The 20,335-nt window shown below is 34.1% G+C and overlaps 2 protein-coding genes across 6 annotated transcripts; one reads left to right on the forward strand and one right to left on the reverse strand.

Annotated features, from left to right (window-relative positions):
- Window positions 1-12,059: 12,059 nt before the first annotated feature.
- On the reverse strand, window positions 12,060-19,952 carry LOC145954453 (cellulose synthase A catalytic subunit 7 [UDP-forming]). Of its 5 annotated transcripts, none has more exons than XM_083068659.1 (7): window positions 18,576-19,952; window positions 18,388-18,469; window positions 18,061-18,106; window positions 17,701-17,803; window positions 17,309-17,575; window positions 17,036-17,119; window positions 12,060-12,339 (listed from the first exon to the last, which is right to left on the reverse strand). In XM_083068659.1, the coding sequence occupies exons 2-6, from the start codon at window positions 18,403-18,405 to the stop codon at window positions 17,116-17,118; spliced, it is 438 nt and encodes a 145-aa protein (XP_082924785.1). In that variant the 5' UTR covers window positions 18,406-18,469; window positions 18,576-19,952; the 3' UTR covers window positions 12,060-12,339; window positions 17,036-17,115. The 5 variants fall into 5 exon arrangements, with proteins under 5 accessions (XP_082924785.1, XP_082924784.1, XP_082924781.1 ...); XM_083068658.1 differs by having other exon boundaries at window positions 12,060-12,356; XM_083068655.1 differs by having other exon boundaries at window positions 17,036-17,575; window positions 18,576-19,943.
- LOC145955127 (uncharacterized) lies at window positions 13,351-14,211 on the forward strand. Its single transcript, XM_083069834.1, has one exon. The coding sequence runs from the start codon at window positions 13,351-13,353 to the stop codon at window positions 14,209-14,211; it is 861 nt and encodes a 286-aa protein (XP_082925960.1).
- Window positions 19,953-20,335: the final 383 nt, after the last annotated feature.

Below are 20,335 nucleotides of genomic sequence, written 5' to 3' on the forward strand. Positions count from 1 at the left end.
TATATATATATATATAGATAGATAGATAGAGAGAGAGAGAGAGAAGGGTTATACTAATATTGATGTAACTTTTACTAAATATTACACATTGCTCAATAACTTTATATTAAATGTGAATTTTTTAAATCCAACCGTTAGATTATTATAAAAATATAATAATATATAATAATTATATTACGAATAATAATAACAATAATATATTTAATTAATATTTATTTATATATACTTACTTTTATAATTAATTAACAATCTACTTATTTCTATTTAAAATTATAATTTAAATTATTTATTTTTATAATTTATAATGATAATATAATTTATAAAATTATAAATATTTATTTATTACATACTTATAAATTAAAATTTAACATTTTAGATATAAATTATTAATTAATTTAATATATTTATTTATCTTAAATCAAACATATAAAATTCAAAAAACATATTTATCCTTATTTTATTTTCTAATTATCAACAATTAATAAAATACTAACTTAAAATCTTATCTAATTATATCATAATATTTTCATATTAAATTTAAAACCAAATATTAGTTATACAAAAATATTAAGATCCTATAGTAAACTGTCAATAAGATTTTAGTTGCTGGGTTGGAAAGTTGAAGGATTTATCGATGGTAGATCGCCTAATCAAGGCACGAATGATGGGCGATAAGGAGGACATCAAACTAAGATACCTCTATGATGACATGGTATTAATATCTGGGGTAGAAGAGCAAGATATAGAGAAGATGATACAAAAAGAAAATGATAATTTTATAGAGCTGTTTACATCAATTGACAGATGCAGACCTGAAATGTGGCTAGGGAATCAAGTAACGTGGGTAAGATGTATTGGAGTGCCCGTCCAACACTAGAATTTGGATTGTTTCTCTCAAGTGGTGGGAAGTATAGGTAATCTTCTCTACATGGATAGCAATACATCGAATTTCAAGAGGTTGGATAGGGCGAGACTACTCATTCGAACATCATCTTATAAGCCGATTCAAGTTACTATGCGGATTAGAATCAATAGAATCATTAGGCAGGTGTAGCTGGTTGAAGAAGGGGTCTCAAAATCACCAGAGTGTAATTGTTAGAGGTGGAAGACAAACGCTTCTATGTCAGAAGCATCTGGGGTGGCTAGTGATATTGGGATTGAAGTTCATTCTTCCTATTCTGAATGCTCATCAGAAACACTACGGGAGGTGAGGTCTATGGTGGAGGAAACAGTGAAAAATCATCAGATGATTAATGGTGATGACGGATATAATCAACAGGGTCACGTAGGGGTTGGAGATTCAAATAGTAATCCAATGGGTATTGCCCAAGGGGTAGTGGAAGGAAAAAAGACAATCAAAAGCTGATTTCAGATTCTAAAAGATCCTATTATGTGATGGAGTTATATGGAAAAAGGGTCATAGGGGACGGTCAGGAGGAAAGAACTGCAAGAAGAGACTACGACGCAAATAAAAACACTGGTTATGGGCTGGCAGCTCTAATGCATAACCAAAAGGACAATGGGTGTCAAAATTTGGGCTAGCCCAATAGCCAACAAGACAATAAACAAAAAGGACGTGTACAAGAGGGTGTAGAAAAGAAAAATCAAGAAACAAAGTGGCAAGAAAGTAGGCTGACTCTAATTAAAGCCCACTGCCCAAATCAGAAGGAGAGTGAAGCACAAAAAGGAGAGAAAGAGACCACGGAGGTACCAAATAAGTTGACGCTACTGCAGGAGAAAGAATTGGTAAAAAGTAACAATAGAATGGTTGTATTTGAGGTGGGCGAGACATCTAAGAGGAACAATGCAAAAGATATGCTGGTGGAATCTCATAAGGAGACTGAATTGAATACAACTATGCAAAGGGAAGGCAGTGAAAACACAAAAAATCATGATCCACATATAGATGAGCAAGGGGTAAGGTTAAATGTCAATAGGAGAAAGGAAAGAAGAAAAGAGTTAAGACGGGCAGTATTGGTAGTAAGTAACTCCATATCAAACAGTAGCATAAAAAGCTACAATGGGATACTCTGGCTACGTAATGAGATATTATAAGCAAAAAAAATATGGGAAATGGGGAAAACTCTTGGAGTCACACACAAAGGTGATCAAGAGGATATGGTACAAAAAATCATTAGCATGGAGATTAGGGATCAAAAGCAAAGTGATAAGTATGGAGATGATAAGAGGGAAAATAAGGTAGGTAATCCATGAAAATTTTATCATACAATGTTAGGGGGCTTAAGAGGAAGCTCAAATGGAGGTATATCAGAAAATTAATTTGCAAGGAGGATGTGGAGGTGGTATGTATTCAGGAAACAAAATTCGTAGATATTAGTCAGTAGTTGGTACAAACAATGTCGGGAGCGAATGATATTGAGTATGTATTTCAGCCAGCAAATAATACGGCTGGTGGACTTTTATGCAGCTGGAGTAAGTCCAAGTTTTCTATTACTAATCATTTCTCTAGAGAGGGGTACCTAGGGATGGAAGGGGTGTGTGTGGAAGGGGCCTACAACATCATACTAGTTAATGTATACACTTCTTGTAACTCAACAAAGAAAAGGCAAACATGGCAGGAATTGAAGGAGATGAAGGCGAGAAGTAGTGTAGACAACTGGTGTGTTATGGGGGATTTTAATAGTGTCAGAAGTTCGTCGGAGAGACAAGGGGTGGGAAGTGAACATTACGGGGCAGCTGATTCGCTTGAGTTCAATCAATTTATAGCTGATATGGGAGTCGACGACATTCAAATAGCAGGTAGGGAGTTCACGTGGTACCAACCTAATGGGATGGCTAGAAGTAAGATTGATAGGTTTCTAGTATCACCTGGATGGTTGGAGTTATGGTCGTCGTGTACACAATACATATTGAATAGGGATATATCTAATCATTGTCTATCATAATCAAAGAGGTCAATATCAACTGGGGACCCAAGCCATTCCGTATATATGATTACTGTATGGAGGATAAAAGCTTTAGGGATATTTTTGAGAAGGCCTGGCGAGAGAGTAGTGCACAGGGATGGGGTGCATACATATTGAAAGAAAAATTAAAAGAAGTGAAACAAAAGGTCAAAGAGTGGAACGTAGAGGCTGCAGGGGATCTGCAAAGAAAAATAGACGCTACTGTTCAACAGATAAATGAATATGATAAAAAAGAGCAATTAGGAATATTGAAAGTTGAGGAGATCAATCATAAGATGGAGCTACAACAACAATGTTGGAGACTTGCTCAAAATAATGAGTCAATCCTGAGACAAAGGTCGAGACTTAAATGGTTGACAGAAGGTGATGCTAATACTAAATACTTTCATAGAGTAGTGAATTGGAATAGGAAAATGAATAATATTACAGGACTCAATATCAATGGTGAATGGGTGGAAGAGCCAGGCAGAATAAAAATTGAGGTGAAGAACAACTTTCAGCAAAGGTTTACTGATGAGAAGTGGGATAAGCCAACACTTGATGGTGTGAACTTCAAATAGATTTCTGAATTGCAAAGGAGTCTAATAATTGCCAAATTTGATGAAAAAGAGATTAAGGATGCTGTTTGGGAATGTGAAGGATCCAAAAGCCCAGGCCCAGACGGGTTTAATTTTAATTTTATTAAGTCATTTTGGGGGTGTATGGAGGGAGATATTACCAAGTGTATACATGAGTTCCATGAAAATGGAAAACTCCCAAGGGGGACTAATTCCTCTTTCATCACACTAATCCCAAAGAAAATGGATCCAATGGATATTTCAGACTTTAGGGCGATTTCTCTAGTTGGGGTGATATACAAGATCATAGCAAAAATTTTGTCAAATAGATTAAAGAAGATTCTACCTAAAGTTGTTGATGATACTCAAAGTGTGTTTCTAAAAGGGAGGAACATTTTACACAGTGTTTTAATTGTAAATGAACTGGTGGATGAGGTGAAGAGAAGAAAAGGAAAGTATTTTATCTTCAAGGTAGACTTTGAAAAGGCATACGACTCTATCAACTGGGAATTCTTATTCTATATGTTTCAAAGACTCGGCTTTTGTTCAAAGTGGATTGGATGGATGAAGGAGTTCCCTAGGTCAATCCAAGTGTCCATTTTGGTGAATGGTAGTGCGATAGCAGAATTCCAAATTCAGAAGGGATTAAGGCAAGGGGACCCCCTTGCTCCTTTCCTCTATGTGGTGGCAGCGGAGGGATTAGCGGGACTAATGAGGAGTCGTATGCAAAAAAATATGTTTACTAGATATACGGTGGGTGGGAGGCAGGTGGAGGTTAATATACTACAGTACGCCGACGATACCATTTTTGTGGGAGAGGTCACTCAAGGTAATGTTCTAACTATCAAATGTATTCTTAGATGTTTGGAACTTGTCTCAGGCCTGAAAGTAAACTTCCATAAGAGCAATTTTGGGGGGATAGGAGTAGAGAATGTGGAGTTGTTAAGGCATGCTTTAGTCTTGAACTGTAGGATCATGACAGTGCCATTTAAGTACCTTGGCATCCCTATTGGTGACAATCCACGAAAAGAAAGTATGTGGATACCTTTGCTGGACAAATTCAACAAAAAACTTGCTCCATGGAAGAATAAATCTTTATCTATGGCTGGCAGAATTTGTTTGATAAACTCTGTTCTCACGGAATTGCCTTTGTACTTTTTATCCATTTTCAAAATGCCGAAGAAAGTTATTCGGAAGGTCGTTGTAATTCAAAGAAACTTCCTGTGGGGTGGTGAAGAAGGTATTCGAAAGATCTCGTGGGTGAGTTGGGAAAAAATATGCAAACCTAAGGACCAAGGAGGACTAGGAATTAAGAATATTGAGTTGTTTAATGATGCCTTACTTGGAAAATGGCATTGGAATTTGTTCCACTACAAGAATCAGCTGTGGGGCCAGATTCTAGACTCTAAGTACGATGGAGTGGAAAAGTTGTGTGTCACTGAAGATCAGCCTAATGAATCAATTTGGTGGAAAGACCTTAGAAAGGTATGTGGTAGTCGAACAACATCACGGTGAAGAGATAATTCGTTGGGTGAAGAGAGCTTAGCTGAGATGTTCCCAAGACTATACTTGATATCTAACCAGAAACACAAATTCATAGATCAAACTGGAGTATGGGAAGGACATACATGGTCTTGGAAGCTACAATGGAGAAGAAACCTATTCATTAGGGGACATACATTTGATGCAAAACATTTGATGCAGGATATTGTGTCTGTCACTTGGACATGGCTAAGATTGGATAAAAACTTCAATTATAGTTATGCTTAGTGGAGCTGAAACCCTAGTCCATGTTTACTCTAGGCCTGCCATATATCACAATATTGAGACAAATGGACATTACATGTTCCTTATTGTTAACTGAAATGTATCTTTTGAGGGAAAGATGAGCCTATGGCCCACGTGGGTTTTTTTTTTGAAAGGCAAAGAAAATTATATATATATGATGTTGGTACCAGGGGTACCAAAGGCCCTTATACAAGATTTGGTGTGCTTAATGGCCACACACCCTTATACATTACATACCAGGAAACACCACTCCTATTTATCATCAGCCAACTAGCCTTGTTATGCAAAGTCTCCTACCCCGAGTATGCATAGGCCAATATTCATTTGCCACTGAGTGAATGAATAAGAAAATGATTTATCAAGAGATGCTAACCACGACCAAGAGAACATTATTACCTATTGTCCAAGCTTTTGTTCATCGAACTCACCTTGCTGAAATACGCATTGGTTTCTCATATTCCATGTACACCAGCACATCGCAACCCACAGTACCCACCATCATTTGCCCACGTGGGTTGATTTCATATTGTAATTTCTTTTGCATGGTTAGTCACTAATATAGTCAAATTGATTATATTATATCTAACCAAGCTTTTTATCTGTATATAGGGTTCATGGCACCCTTAGTGCCATATATTAATATATCTTTGCTTTTCAAAAAAAAAAAAACACATACCATGAGTTATTAAGCAGAATAACTTTATCAAAAGTTATTTTGTAAGTTATTTGATTCCTCCTCTCTCTCTCTATATATATATACACTAATACCGGTATAACTTTTATTAAGTATTACACATCGCTCAATAACTTTATAAAAATGTGAATTTTATAAATCTAACAGTTTGATTAAAAGTTCATATCACTTTATATGTTTATATCAAATTTTGTTAAAATTGAACAACAATGTCAAGGTAATCAAAATGTTCATATTTTATATATTTTGAAATGTATATATATATTACATTAATTTTGTTTTATAAGAAATCATCTTCGATTAATATAAAATTTTGTATATATAATTTAAGAGTAAAGAATTTTCAATTTAACGGTTGGATTTACAAAATTCTCATTTAATATAAAGTTATTGACCGGTGTAATACCTAACAAAAATTAGACCAGTGTTATTATAACTCTCCTCATATATACATATATACATATATATATATATATATACATATTTAAAATTTTATTGATTTTTTTTTTAATATATGATTGCCAATTTTTGTAAATAAATTCTTACATTTTTTACAAATATAAATTTGTCAGAAATATTCCATCAATAATATAACTTTTCCTACGAATTATTTTTTCATCGATAACATAAATTTTTCGACCGAAAAATCCATAAAAAATTTTTGACAGAAAAATCCGTAGGTAATTTTTGATAGATTTATCCGTAAAAAATTACCAACAAAATTTTATCCGTCGGTAATTTCTGACAAATTTTTCTATCAAAAATTTCTGACGGATTTTTTCGTCAAAAATTTCTGATAGATTTTTCTGTCAAAAATTACCGATGGATAAAAATTCGTCAAAAATTTCTGATGGATATTTTTCGACAGATTTGTATGTGTCAAAAATTATTCGTCAGAAATTTGTGTTTTTCTTGTAGTGACATAACTAGTAATAATATAATACATATGAACATTATTTATTAAACACATAACTCGTTTTAAGTCTAGATATTTTCCCATAATCCTTCATCATCATCATCTCGTGTAGCATGTACATCAACACTCTTGTTGTCCACATTCAACCTAGGCATGCATGTGGAGACAGAAAAATTCTAAAAAATATCAAGTGTTGAATCTTCATGGTCATAAGTACCATGCATTCTTTTTCTTGTAGAACAACAGACCAATTTTCGTGAACAAGATTAGTAACATAAAACACTTGTTTTGCTTGGTTTTGCCATGAAGAATGGATCGTCTTTAGAAGCCCACACTATGAACACTCATGTAAGTTATGAAACTCTTTCTTGTACAAAATGCAATTGTTGGGATTTTTTTTATACTTCATACCCATCGGATGTAATATCTTCTTCGCATCATAATTCTGTGTCAATAAAGTGTTACCTTTGGGAAACATTTCACTCAAAAACTCAAGCAATTCTACGAGGATTTTATCAGTCCATCCATTTTTTTTCCTTAAAATTGAACAATCTTAACACCACGGACAATTGTGTAAAATTAGCATAGTTTGGATACAAAGGTTTCTCCATATCACTACACAAACTATCATATACATGTGCACGTTTGAAAGAATCATCCCCAACATAGCAGATCATGTGCTCTAGTCAATCGTCCATCTTTAAATCGACTTGTTGTTCTTTTGTTTGACGCACTTGTATGCATAACATGTCTAACAATTCACCATAACATGTCTATACTGTGTAGCTTTTAAGGTACCCATCACACAAAACATGTTCTCGTATAATGTCTAATGAATGCCTTTGCAAATTGAAACAATTTACACAAGGACAATAGAACCTTTTATTATATTGTTTGTAACATTTCTTTGTGCAAACTAAAAAAACTCTTCCACTCCATTCTCATATTTAGCAGTTGTGCATAAACATCCATCTTTTATCAATTAGTGCATTCATCTGACATAAAACATGTCAAACTCACATTTTTAATACAAGGTAGAGCCCTACCCATTCAGAAAAGATAATTCTTTGTACCTAATTAATGCATAAAGGTAAAGTCTCATACATTAAAATTGACAAAATTTTGGTAGCATTTTGCACAAGTACACAAAAAAAACAAGTGGTGACATCAAATTCACTACAATCAAGTATGCAGCCAAATAACAAGAAATACAGTCAACTGAAATTTTATCAAATTTAAAATAAGACTTAATCTCTCTCTCTCTCTCAATAAATAAATAAATAAATAAATAAATAAATATATATATATATATATATATATATTCAAACTGTCCAAATGGACAATTCAAGATTCAATACAATCATTATATATTAAGTGTGTAATCAATATTGTATTTAATCTTAAATGAGAAACTAAGAATCCTAACAACTATAATATAATTAAATTAACTACACACACTACAAGAAAATGGTGAATAAGCGGCAGAAAATAAGCGTCGGTTAATAGCTGACGCAAATAGTGTCGGAAAAGTCGACGCTATTTTAAGATGTAGTGTCGACTTTTTCGACACTAATTTAATTTAAATTTAAATTAAATTAGTGTCTAAAAAGCCGACACTATATTTAAAGAATAACGTCAACTTTTCCGACACTAAACTTAATTTAAATTTAGTGTCGAAAAAGCCGACGCTACATCTTAAAATAGCGTTGGCTTTTCTGACAATATACATGCTTTGAGAGAGATAAAGATACTTTTTTCAATGTTATATACGCATAATGTGTTCTAGTACACTTGGTTATCAAGTTCACTTAAGATCTCAAGGTTTACGGATCGAGTCCCGGGAATGTTAAAAATACGAACGAATTAATGATAAGCTGGAAAAAGAAGATAAAGAAAAAAATAAAATAAATTTTGTGTCAACATACTTTCGACTTAACCTACAATAAAAAATTAAAATAAATAAATTTTTTATTGACGACTTAGCCGGCACAAAAAAAATTGTATCGACTTATTTAGCGTCAGCAAAAAACTGACGAATAACCGACAATATTATATCGGTTTTTATGATTTAGAGTCGGCTTTTGGCCGACTCTAAATCAGAACATTCTTGTAGTGACAATATGTATATATATGTGTGTGTTATTAACTATTTTATAGATATACAAAAATTCTTAAGTTATCATGTTAAATAAACCCAAAAATTAATTTGGGTTTAATTCACTACATTATGCACAACTAATTTTTTTTGGGTTTATATTTTCTAAATTAATATCTACTAAATAAAGCCAAAATATGTTATAGATTTATTGAAATAGTCACAAAGTTAAATAACAAATTATGTCAATTAACACCCAAATTAACAAGTATATAGGAGCTAACAAAAGCTAGCCCTAAAACAACCCCAAACTAGGCCAAATTAACACCCAAAACAATCTCAAACAATCCCAAACCAGATAGCTCCTATGTGCATAAAAATTATTACAACATCAACCCCAAATCAACTATGAACCAAACACTCACAAATCACCCCTAAATACCCACAAAACAACCCACCACTTGGCTTCAGCATTTATATGAACAATTGGCATGCTTCATCAAAAAACCTCTAAACCACAACCATTTTATCATACCATCTTCCCAAATCACTCAAAATCATCAAAAAAAACAACAAGCAACTATACCAAGCAATTCAATACAACAAAAGTTAAACAAAAATTGGAGGAATGCAATGAACCTGGATGAGACACCTGAACTAGAAGGAAACACTAGAAGGGATGAGAATGTCACCAACGAGTGAAAATGACAGTGTTGGGAGTGGACAAAACCAAAATCTTAAACAAGGGGTTGGCACAATAAGAAGGAAAGAGATAATGAACAGTAACCATGGCAATAGTGCAAATTGAATTTGCACTGCCAATGACCCTATTAAAAGCACTTTTGAGTGGTGTTTTATCCATCATAGAGTATTTCTTTCTATGATAGGTAAGTCAACATCCATCATAGAAAGGTTGAAGTCAGAGCCTGATAACACATTCTATGACGGGTGTTGACTTACTTGTCATAGAAAGAATAATCTATGATAAATAAGTCAATATCTATCATACGTTTTAGCATATTTACAACTATGTTGTCATGTCCATTTTATGTCGTGTGGATAACACCCCAACATAAAAGATGTATCATAAAATGTTGTTTTTCCACTAGTAAAATTTGAATTATAACCAATAACCCATAAAATTACTTAGACCCTAATTTCTTAGATGTGAAAAGTGTTTTTAGGAAAGGTATGAAAATTGAATTATTTCAATAATTGATTATTTTTATTATTGATTATAATCAAAATGAATATATTTTTTTGGTAGATTTGTTAAAAAGTGATTTTATGATATTTAATTTTGTTTAACTTTTATATAGTTAATCAGTTTTAGAAGGGAAAAAAGGAATTAATTGAAAAATAAATACGAGTCTTAAATTTTTATATTATTATTCAAAATAAAATTTATTTGCCTAAACATTGAACTTTTTTTTCTCTCTAAAACCATTTTTTCTTTCAAAACTACTGAATTTATTGGAAAACATTTTTCCCAAACATGCTCCAAGTCCTTTGATTCATCTATCAATTACTTGAAAATGTTAAGAAAACAACTTACATATTATGATAAGAGGTCAGAAAAATTGGCTAATACACCTTAATTACTCTATCTCTAAATATAAGTTTTATTAGTTTCTCTTTCGATATTCACAATTTCAAAAGCATTTTCTAACATCTTTTTTTTAATCCTAAGAAATCATATTATATATGAGCGACCAAGTCTCAATAAGAATAGAAAAAAAACCTAATAGTTGAATAAAATCTTGAATAAACAATTTAGAAAAGATATGTGAAATAAGGTCTAATTACATTAATATCCAACAATAATGAGTTTTGTGAAAAGTAAAAAAAGATGAAGAGAGGTAGGAAATAGGTGTGGTCATGGAAATGCTATGCAGTTGTTTCCTAAAGAGGTCATAACTCCATTTACCAACCTTTAAATAATTAGGTCACACCAACCTCATGCTTAAGGGAATCAATATGTGTCACTTAATCAAAAATGGAAAATCATTAGAGTTTGGTTCCCTTGAGAAACTTTGATACCTAGCTTAAGCTAGCAAAGACGTGTGAAGGGTAGACCTATGAAAATCATCTCTCTTATGTGTGAGAAGTGTTCTGATCTTAAGTGAGCCTTAATGATAAAAATAAAAAGAAAAAGAAAAAATATCTTTGAGCTCGTTTAAGCATTAAAGATCTAGCTTGAGCGATACTTGTTGATGAAAATAGGTCTCTCTAATCTTGCTTAAACAACCAAATTGATTTGTTTAAATGAGAGTTACTCTTCAAAACTAGCTCATCTATTTTGAACTTTTTGAATCTTTCTCTTTAACTAAAAACATAGCTAAAAATTAAATTAAACTCTTCATTTTGACTATAACTATTTATTTGTAAATTATGAAAATTAACTTCAAGCAAAGGTCCAAAAGCATAAAAAAAAGATTGTCGTAAAATATTTATTAAAGTAAATCATATATAATAATTATCAAAATTCCGAACTTAAAACCGTTTGCTTATCCTTGAGCAAGAGTAAGTCAAAACTAAATAAAATCGAAAGCAATAAGCACATAAAAGAAAGATTGGATTGACATCAATCACATTCAATACACCACTATGCATGGTTTCACTTCAAAACTCAAGATTACGCGATTCCAACAACCAGATCCCCACTTATGCAATCAAGTTAATAGTGTAAAAATGCAAAAATTTTCCTAAAGACAAGTCATTAAGTAATCATATGTGACATTTGTACCTCACAGGAAGCATTTCACTAAAACACACAAGTATATATCCAAATAAGTTATCTCTTAAGGCACACACTAACTCGTGGCAACTTTTTTTTTCACCGCTCAACAAATTTCATGAGGATTATTAAAGACTTTTATTGGCTTGTAATGTAACTAAGCTACGGAGAATAATGATTTTTTTTTTCTTGAAAAAAAATACCAAAAGGGAACATATATAGGAGAGATTAATTTAAAGCAATCAATTCTTCTCTCTTCTCAAAGTCATAAAGCAACTGCATGTATATTGTATCCCAAGTTGTTCACAATAGCGACAAAAGCGACAAAGTTATTCTAATTCACCCTTATTTCAATTTTTTTTTTTTTTTTTTATATTTTGTAACATGCAATGAAATCTGAAACAAATGTACATTTTCTCTTTCTTTTGTTCTCTCTCTCTCTCTTTCCAACAAATGTATGACAACCACACTTAAGCGTTTAACATATCTAGAAGCTGAGGCTTATTGATACAAAACAGGTGTCTTTGGTATCACTTAAACATCCAATTGATTCAATTAATAGAGAATTGCTCTTCAAAATTGGCTCTGGTCCGTCATGAGCTTTCTAAATCTTCGTCTCCTATAACTGAAAACTTACCAAAACTTAGAAGAAAAAAAAAATAAATTAAACTCTTTATTTCAACTAAAACTATTTATTTGTAAATTTATGAAAATTAATTAACTTTAAGCAAATGTTCAAAAGCGTAAGAAATTCAAAATATTTTTCATAATATGTTTACAAAAGTAAATCATATATAACAAATATCACATTAGAAATTTGTCATTTAAGTTCCTTGCTCTGTTTGCATCATCTGAACAATTCTTCATATGTAGCCATTAATCTTGCCTACCTTTGATCGTATTTAGTGCGATATGTTACTACACTTTGACCTTCTGGAAGCATAAATAATTTAGTATGCTTTTGGAAGTTGTCCTTCTTATTGTTAGATCACGGAAAGAATATATGCATAATATCTGCATAATCTTTTATTATAAATGTTACCTTAATTGTAGCCTATTTTCACTCATATTCTGATGTATATATTTTACCAATGAATAAGAATCAGGCACGCAGGTTTTCCAACATGGTATCACGAGCCTAGGTCTAATCCTAGTTAAATCAAAACCCTAGCCGTCCCATCAAGCTCCGCCACATCTTACTTCCTTACCCTTCTCTCTTCTTCCTCTCATAATCAATGGCCGAACAAACCAAATTCCATCCTACCTTGGCCGTAAATAATGTAAAAATTTCATCTCCTTTACTTTAGAGATGGACAAGGGACACTATTCTTCGTGGGTGGAGTTGTTTAAGATACATTGTCGAGCATACCAAGTTATTGATCATATTATCCCACCAAAATCAAAGCCAACCGAGCAGGAAACACAAACAAATGTCGAGACTGATAAAGCATTATGGTAACGCTTGGATGCAATTGTCCTTCAATGGATTTATGGTACGATTTCCACTGATCTTCTGCACACCATCTTGGAACCAGATTCAACTGCACAATAAGCATGGGAGCGATTGGAAAACATCTTCCAGGATAACAAAAATTCTCGTGCCGTTTACCTGGAGAATCAATTCATTCATGTTCATATGGAAAATTATCCTAACATCTCGGCTTATTGCCAAGAACTCAAAACGCTTGCCGATCAACTCTCTAATGTTGGTGCACCGGTTTCAAATCAAAGGTTAGTTCTTCAATTAATTGCAGGTTTAAATGAGAACTACGATGGTGTTGCTACATTCATTCAACAGAGTAATCCTTTACCGCCTTTTTACGAGGCACGATCGAGGCTAATCCTTGAAGAAACACGCAAGGCTAAACAGGTCACTGCCACTTCCAGCGCTGTTGGCACCGCCCTCCTCACCACCAATGGTTCCAACGATGATGCCTCTGCCTATGGACGAAATTTGATTGCAGGTTCTGGTAATACATCAAATCGCAACAATAATGGTCCGAAACGCAGTCAAAATTGCAATAATACTCGGGGTAAAGGAAAAGGACGTGGTAACTACAACCACGATGGTGGACAACAGCAACAACAATGCCCATGGCAGCAGCAACAGCGTCCGTGGCAGCAACAACGTCCATGGCAGCAACCATCTCAATGGGCACCATACCCACCGTGGGGGCCTTGGGGACAACAACCATGGGCTGCTCCCCCACCTTGTCCTTACCCCACCTCATCTTGGGCTCGTCCACCTCCTGCTCATCAGCTCGGAATTCTCGGCAAGCATCCACCTCAAGCATATAGTGCACAAGCACCACCTCCTTCGACCTATGCACCTACCGACATTGATGCGACAATGCACCATTTATCTCTTAATGTTCCTGATGAAAACTGGTACATGGATACCAGTGCAACTTCGCACATGACTACATCTCCAGGTACTCTCTCGTCTTATTTTAATATGAGCACTAACAAAAATATCATTGTTGGCAGTGGACAGTAATAATAAGATTATTGAGTGTCAACCATTTTCTGCTTCTTCTGTTTGTCAATCTTGCATATTTGGGAAACATATTAAGTTGCCTTTTTCTATTTCAAATTTTTTCACTATAAAGCCTTTTGATATAATACATAGTGATTTATGTACATCACCAATTTTAAGTTCAACAGGCCATAAGTATTAACTTCTTCTCTTGGATGATTACACTAATTTCTTATGGACATTTCCACTTGGAAGAAAATCACAAGTTCATTCCACTTTCTTGTCTTTTCATACACTCATTCGAACCCAATTTGAGACAAATGTTAAATGTTTTCAATGTGATAATGGGAGGGAATTTGATAACGACTCATTTAAGAAATTTTGCTACAACAACAGCATGGTGTTTCATTTTTCTTGCCCTCACACTTCTCCACAAAATGGAAAAGCCAAACGTAAAATACGACCAATCAATAACCTAATCCGAACTCTTCTTGCTCACTTTTCCATGCCACCATCATTTTGGCATCATGCCCTCCAAATGGCAACATACCTCTTAAACATTCTACCTAGCAAAATACTCTCTAATTATTCCCCAACTCAATTTATTTACAATCGAGTTCCCTCTTACACACATTTACGGGTTTTCGGGTGTTTATGTTATCAACTTTTCCCCTCCACCACAATAAATAAGCTATAAGCCCATTCCACCCCATTTTTTTTTGGGATACCCACTTAATCATCGAGGATATAAGTGTTATGATTTGTCTAGTCAAAAAATCATTATCTCTAGACACGTCATCTTTGATGAATACAAATTCCCCTTTGCCGAGCTGCATATTCCATCTTTCGATACCTACAATTTTTTGAGTGAAGGTCTACATCCTCTTCTGTACCATCAACTTCAAAATTAGCAAGAACCAGAACCCATTGTAGCCCAACCTCCCCCATCGGCTCCCCCAAGCCCCAGTCCAGAAACCACCTCCCCTCAGCCATCTCTTTCATTTAGGTCAAACTCACACCCTACTTCTCTGTCCACATCTCCACCTACATTCAACAATACCACAACATGCCTCAACCCACCATCCAAAGCAAGATCGTCAACCCCCTCACCTAACCCACAGCAGCACCAAACCAACCTAGCCTCATCCCGATCCATGGCAACTCGTAGCATGAACAGGATCTTTAAGCCCAAACGTCAATTCAATTTGATGTCATCGGTTACACCATCCCCCCTTCCCCGTAACCCAAAAGTGGCTTGGTTCGATCCGAATTGGAAAGCAGCCATGATAGATGAATTTGATGCTCATATTAAAAACAAGACTTGGGAGTTGGTACCCCGTCCCACTGGTGTTAATATTATTCGTCCAATATGGATTTTTCGTCATAAAACTAAATCTGATGGTTCTTTTGAGAGGTACAAAGCTCATCTTGTTGGTGATGGAAGGTCTCAACAAGTTGGCGTGGATTGTAATGAAACATTTAGTCCCGTGGTGAAACCAGCTACTATTCGGACTGTTCTCAGTATATCTCTGTCCAAATCTTGGCCCATTCACCAACTTGATGTTAAAAATGCATTCCTACATGGTCAACTTAATGAAACTGTCTACATGTACCAATCGATGGGCTTTCGAGATTCTGTCCATCCAGAGTATGTGTGCCTATTGAAGAAATCTCTCTATGGCCTCAAACAGCCCCCCCGTGCTTGGTATCAACGGTTTGTTGATTTTGTCTCCACTATTGGCTTCTCACGTAGAAAATCTGATCATTCTCTATTTATTTATCGTCAAGGAAATGACATGGCATACATTCTTCTTTATCACTACTAGAAAAATTAAAATTAGAGAGGGAACAAATCCGTCACTAATTTTGATAAAATCCGTCACAAATCAATTAGTGACGGAATTTGTGACGGAAATGATTCCGTCTCAAAATTTGGCGTCACAAAATATTTAGTGACGGATTATTTTCTCCGTCACAATTAGTGACGTAATTAAGGCATCACAAACAGTATAATTTCCGTCACTAATTTCTAATAATAAATGTTTAGAAATTAATAAAAATCCGTTGCAATTTGTGAGGGATTAAATCCCTCGCAATTTGTGAGGGATTAAATCCGTCACAAACTGTGATGACTTTAATTAAGTAGAATCCGTCACAATTTGCGAGGGATTAAATCCCTCGCAATTTGTGAGGGATTAAATCCGTCACAAACTGTGATGACTTTAATTAAGTAGAATCCGTCACAATTTGCGACGCCAGAATGCCGTCACAATTTGCGACGGATTTTATCCGTCACTAACTGGGATGAATCCCTCACTAACTGTTGATGACTAAATTTGAGGAAACCATTGTTTTAAAGAGTCTGGTAATCGATTACCTATACATGTAATCGATTACTAGACAATGAAAATCATATGTTCGCAATTTACTTATTAAAAGGTTCTCTGGTAATCGATTACCCATTTCTTGTAATCGATTACCAGAAGATGAAAATTTCAAAATTTGATTTTTAAACAGTTGAAATCGATTACCAAGTATTGTAATCGATTACCAGAGCTTATTATTCTGGACTAAACAATAACATTTGTCTTCTGAAATTTAATAACAAGTAACTAAGTGTGCTATATAATCCTATCAGCTACAAACAATCATTGAAAAATGCGTTTATAGTATGTTAATGGAACAATTATTGATTCAAGATCTTGCGTATTTAATTTGTACAATTAATCAACTGTATATAATAACTCATTACTATTTTCCAACATATTATATTCATATGTTCTCATATAGTAAAACTCTAACAGTAATAATTATAAAAATTGAATGATAAAAAGGTTATATATACCTTCAGTAAATCAGAAACCTTCTCAGCAATATATCTTTGTTCAATATTGACTCCCTCCTATGTTACTTCATCAACACATTTCACCTAAAAGTAAAACTTAATAAATTCTAGGAACAATATATATAAATTATTGCAATCAAAACTACATGCCTGGGTGGGTTCAAAATTATATACGGAATAAATAATACATGCCAAGACTTTCTCTAGAAATTCAATGAATGTGAAACTAGATCCATTTGGATATAAGCTGCAGGGAACTTCAGGACACTTGACCTGGTTGAAAGATGATCAAGATATGTCTCATGATCAATGGGAAACCATTTGGGAAGCTGATCAATCATCCAGGATAATGCAAGCCATATTTCACATGTCACAGATATGAACCATAATCCAATTGCATCAAGAACTGGGTGGAAGATTCTGTACTCAAAGAAGAGTAATAGAAGGAGGAGCCGACCCACAACCATCATTCTGTAAGGACTCAGTTTGCCTGATGGTATTGCTACTTTCCTTGACAGTGGCTGTCTAGCTTCATCTTTCCTGCATCATGTTATATCACACCATACAAAGCATTCATTAGTTAAGGATTTTCTGAGTTCAGAGAACATTGTTGTTAAAGCAGTATCACAAGGTTACTAAATTGGAAATGGTATCATGGTGCATACATGGCCTTTTCAAGATCAACTGAGGCATCAGTTTCAGGCCATAGATTGCCTTGGTGTATCTTCCAGTCATCTGTTTTCTCCTTGTCATCGAATTTTGCACCTGCTTCATGAAGACATAATGCTAATTATAAGAAGTGTCTTGCGTTCATTTTATTTCCCTTTCCTCTTAATTTATCCTCATAAGAAGTTCCATAATTTCAAATTACAAACTAAGGGGTAAAAGAGTTAAAGGTGATTTTGAAAGACAGTGTATCATATCAGTCAGTTATGTGATTTAAGTTTAAAAGCTTTAGCTAAAAAAAATCACAATATACCCCACTAGATCCTGATCCATTTAAAGGAAGAAAGACCAGAGCATACCATGTTCTCCCACACAGTGAGAAGATATGGGCAACTCCCCATTCACCTGCATATTGCATAAAAATAATATAAACAACTCTAGAAAGGAATAGTTCAGCCAAACAATATAATTAATGGCCACTCAATTTTATTTTTGACAGATTTGGAAATAGTGACTAATATTGACACAATGTTCATGGTCCTAATTTTTTGGCCTTAGGATTAAACTCAAACCAACTTGACCTTTATCATTCCTGAATTTTTAAAATCTTTGGATAATGAAACTTTAACACATGCAAGAGAAAAAAAAATACATGTGCAATCTAGCAGATGGAAAAGCTGTTTTACCTCCCATGGATCAACCATTACAAAATCTGAACTTTTGCAGGCGAAATGACACAATCGTATTCGATGTTCAGCAGATATTAGGCTATACATAAACATACAAGCAAAATACAATTAGACCGACATGTGGCAGTGAAACTAATAGCAAAACACTTGATTAAACCCTAAACTAATTGAAAATAGGGGGATACCCATTTGCGCCAGTTCCTATTCTTATCAAAACAATGCTTCCTTGGATAATGCTTCCTTGACCTTAGTTGCTGCAGGCTTCTCCATTCCCAAACCCACTCCGTCGCGGCCCAAATCAACGCCAACTCCGCCACGCCGCGCGCCGTAGTGGCCCAGGTCAAGTCCCTCTTCGACTCAGCCCAACGCACCTTCGACTCGCCGCTCCATATCCTCGTCAACTCTGTCGACATCAACGACGGCGCCTACCCCTCCGTTGCCGACACCACCGTCGAGTCCTTCGACCGCATCTTCGCGGTGAACGCGCGAGGTGATTCGCCTGCGCGAGGGAGGCGGCCAACTGCTTGAAGCACGGCGGCGGGGGGCGGATCAACCTGCTGATGACGTCGTTGTTGGCAGCGCTGAAGCCTGGGTACGGCGCGTACACGGCGTCGAAGGCGGCGGTGGAGGAAATGGCGAAGACCCATCGCGACGGAGCTGTTCTTCGAGGGGGGATTTTCCGCTTTCTTCGAGGGTGTGGGGAGAGGTGGGGAAGGGTTGGGAGACGAGGAAGGGTGTTCGCGGGGAAATGTAGACAAAATTGGAGGGATTTGGTGAAAATAAATTGGGGGGAAAATGGTGAAAATTTTTTGAGTAAAATTGTCTCTGAATTTGGGAGGGCCGCGTGAGGGAGAGCGAAGGGTGCGTGGGGAGACAGAGAGGGTTGAGGCAGAAGGAGTGGGAATTGTTAAATTTCGGAGGGAACAATGAAATACCTAAATTTTTTGTTTTAATTGTTGAATTGTTGAGCTAGTTGGGTTGGGCTTGGTCTCTAATAATAGGTTTAGGAGCCCAAAAGTGGAAAAAAACCCATAAGCCCAATAATTCATGACAACTTTATTCACTTAATATTAAATCAAAATATTGTAAAAATTATAACTCAAATTCAATTTTAAAATTAGCCTAATTTTGAATTTTGAAATTTATATTTTTTATGGTTTTTTACTAACCTACGTGTAGGAACGTGGTCGAAAAAAGAATACTAGAAACTGCCCCCCCTTTTTTTTTATTAATAGATAAGAATTGCACTCCGGTGGTTCAAATTATCTTCTATTTACTCAAATTATACTTTAACACACTTGTATTTAATAAACATGATTTCGTACACAAGTGAATTACAAATCATATATTATACAGCAACATACTCTCTAACACAATTTTTTTAGTGTAATTATTTTTATTTAATAGAATTTATTAAAAACTACAAAAATAAAGAAAGATAATCATTAAATAGGATATAAAAGTCACTAAATTTTATGTTTTCTAAATATGTTTTAAAAATATATTAAAAAATGTGTTATTAGTGTAAATACACTTATGAATAGAATACGTTCAGAAGAGATATGTCAAATTAACAAAAATGAAAATACACGTATGAATAGAATATGCTAAATTAAATATTCTAATTCTTTTATAATAAATTAAAATGAAAATATAATAAAATATGTTAACTGATATTTAAATAAAATAAATTAAAATATTATAATCAAAAGAAATTTAATATTAAATCAAAATATTATATAAAATCATTTTAATATTCTTGTGATATAGAATGTCATTTTTGAAATTTATTTAATTAGTTACTTTTTATATTTTTATTTTACTTTCAATCAAAATTTAATTATAATAATTTTTCTTTATTTTTAAAATAAAATAACATCCTATAAGTATTTAAATAATTATACAAATACAAAGATTTATTAAATTTTAAACACTTATAATATTA

Source organism: Cajanus cajan, chromosome 2 (genome assembly GCF_000230855.2).
Source record: "Cajanus cajan strain Asha chromosome 2, NIPB_CcT2T_4, whole genome shotgun sequence".
Taxonomy (NCBI): Eukaryota; Viridiplantae; Streptophyta; class Magnoliopsida; order Fabales; family Fabaceae; genus Cajanus; species Cajanus cajan.

Excerpts from the sequence above, each read along its gene's own strand:
- LOC145955127 (XM_083069834.1), top strand. The coding sequence starts at position 13,351 with ATGGAAAATTATCCTAACATCTCGGCTTATTGCCAAGAACTCAAAACG.
- LOC145954453 (XM_083068655.1), bottom strand. Across the intron at positions 17,804-18,060 it reads TCACTGTGTGGGAGAACATG|CAGGTGCAAAATTCGATGAC; the intron begins GTATGCTCTGGT and ends GTCTTCATGAAG. Across the intron at positions 17,576-17,700 it reads GTTGATCTTGAAAAGGCCAT|GAAAGATGAAGCTAGACAGC; the intron begins GTATGCACCATG and ends AACATGATGCAG.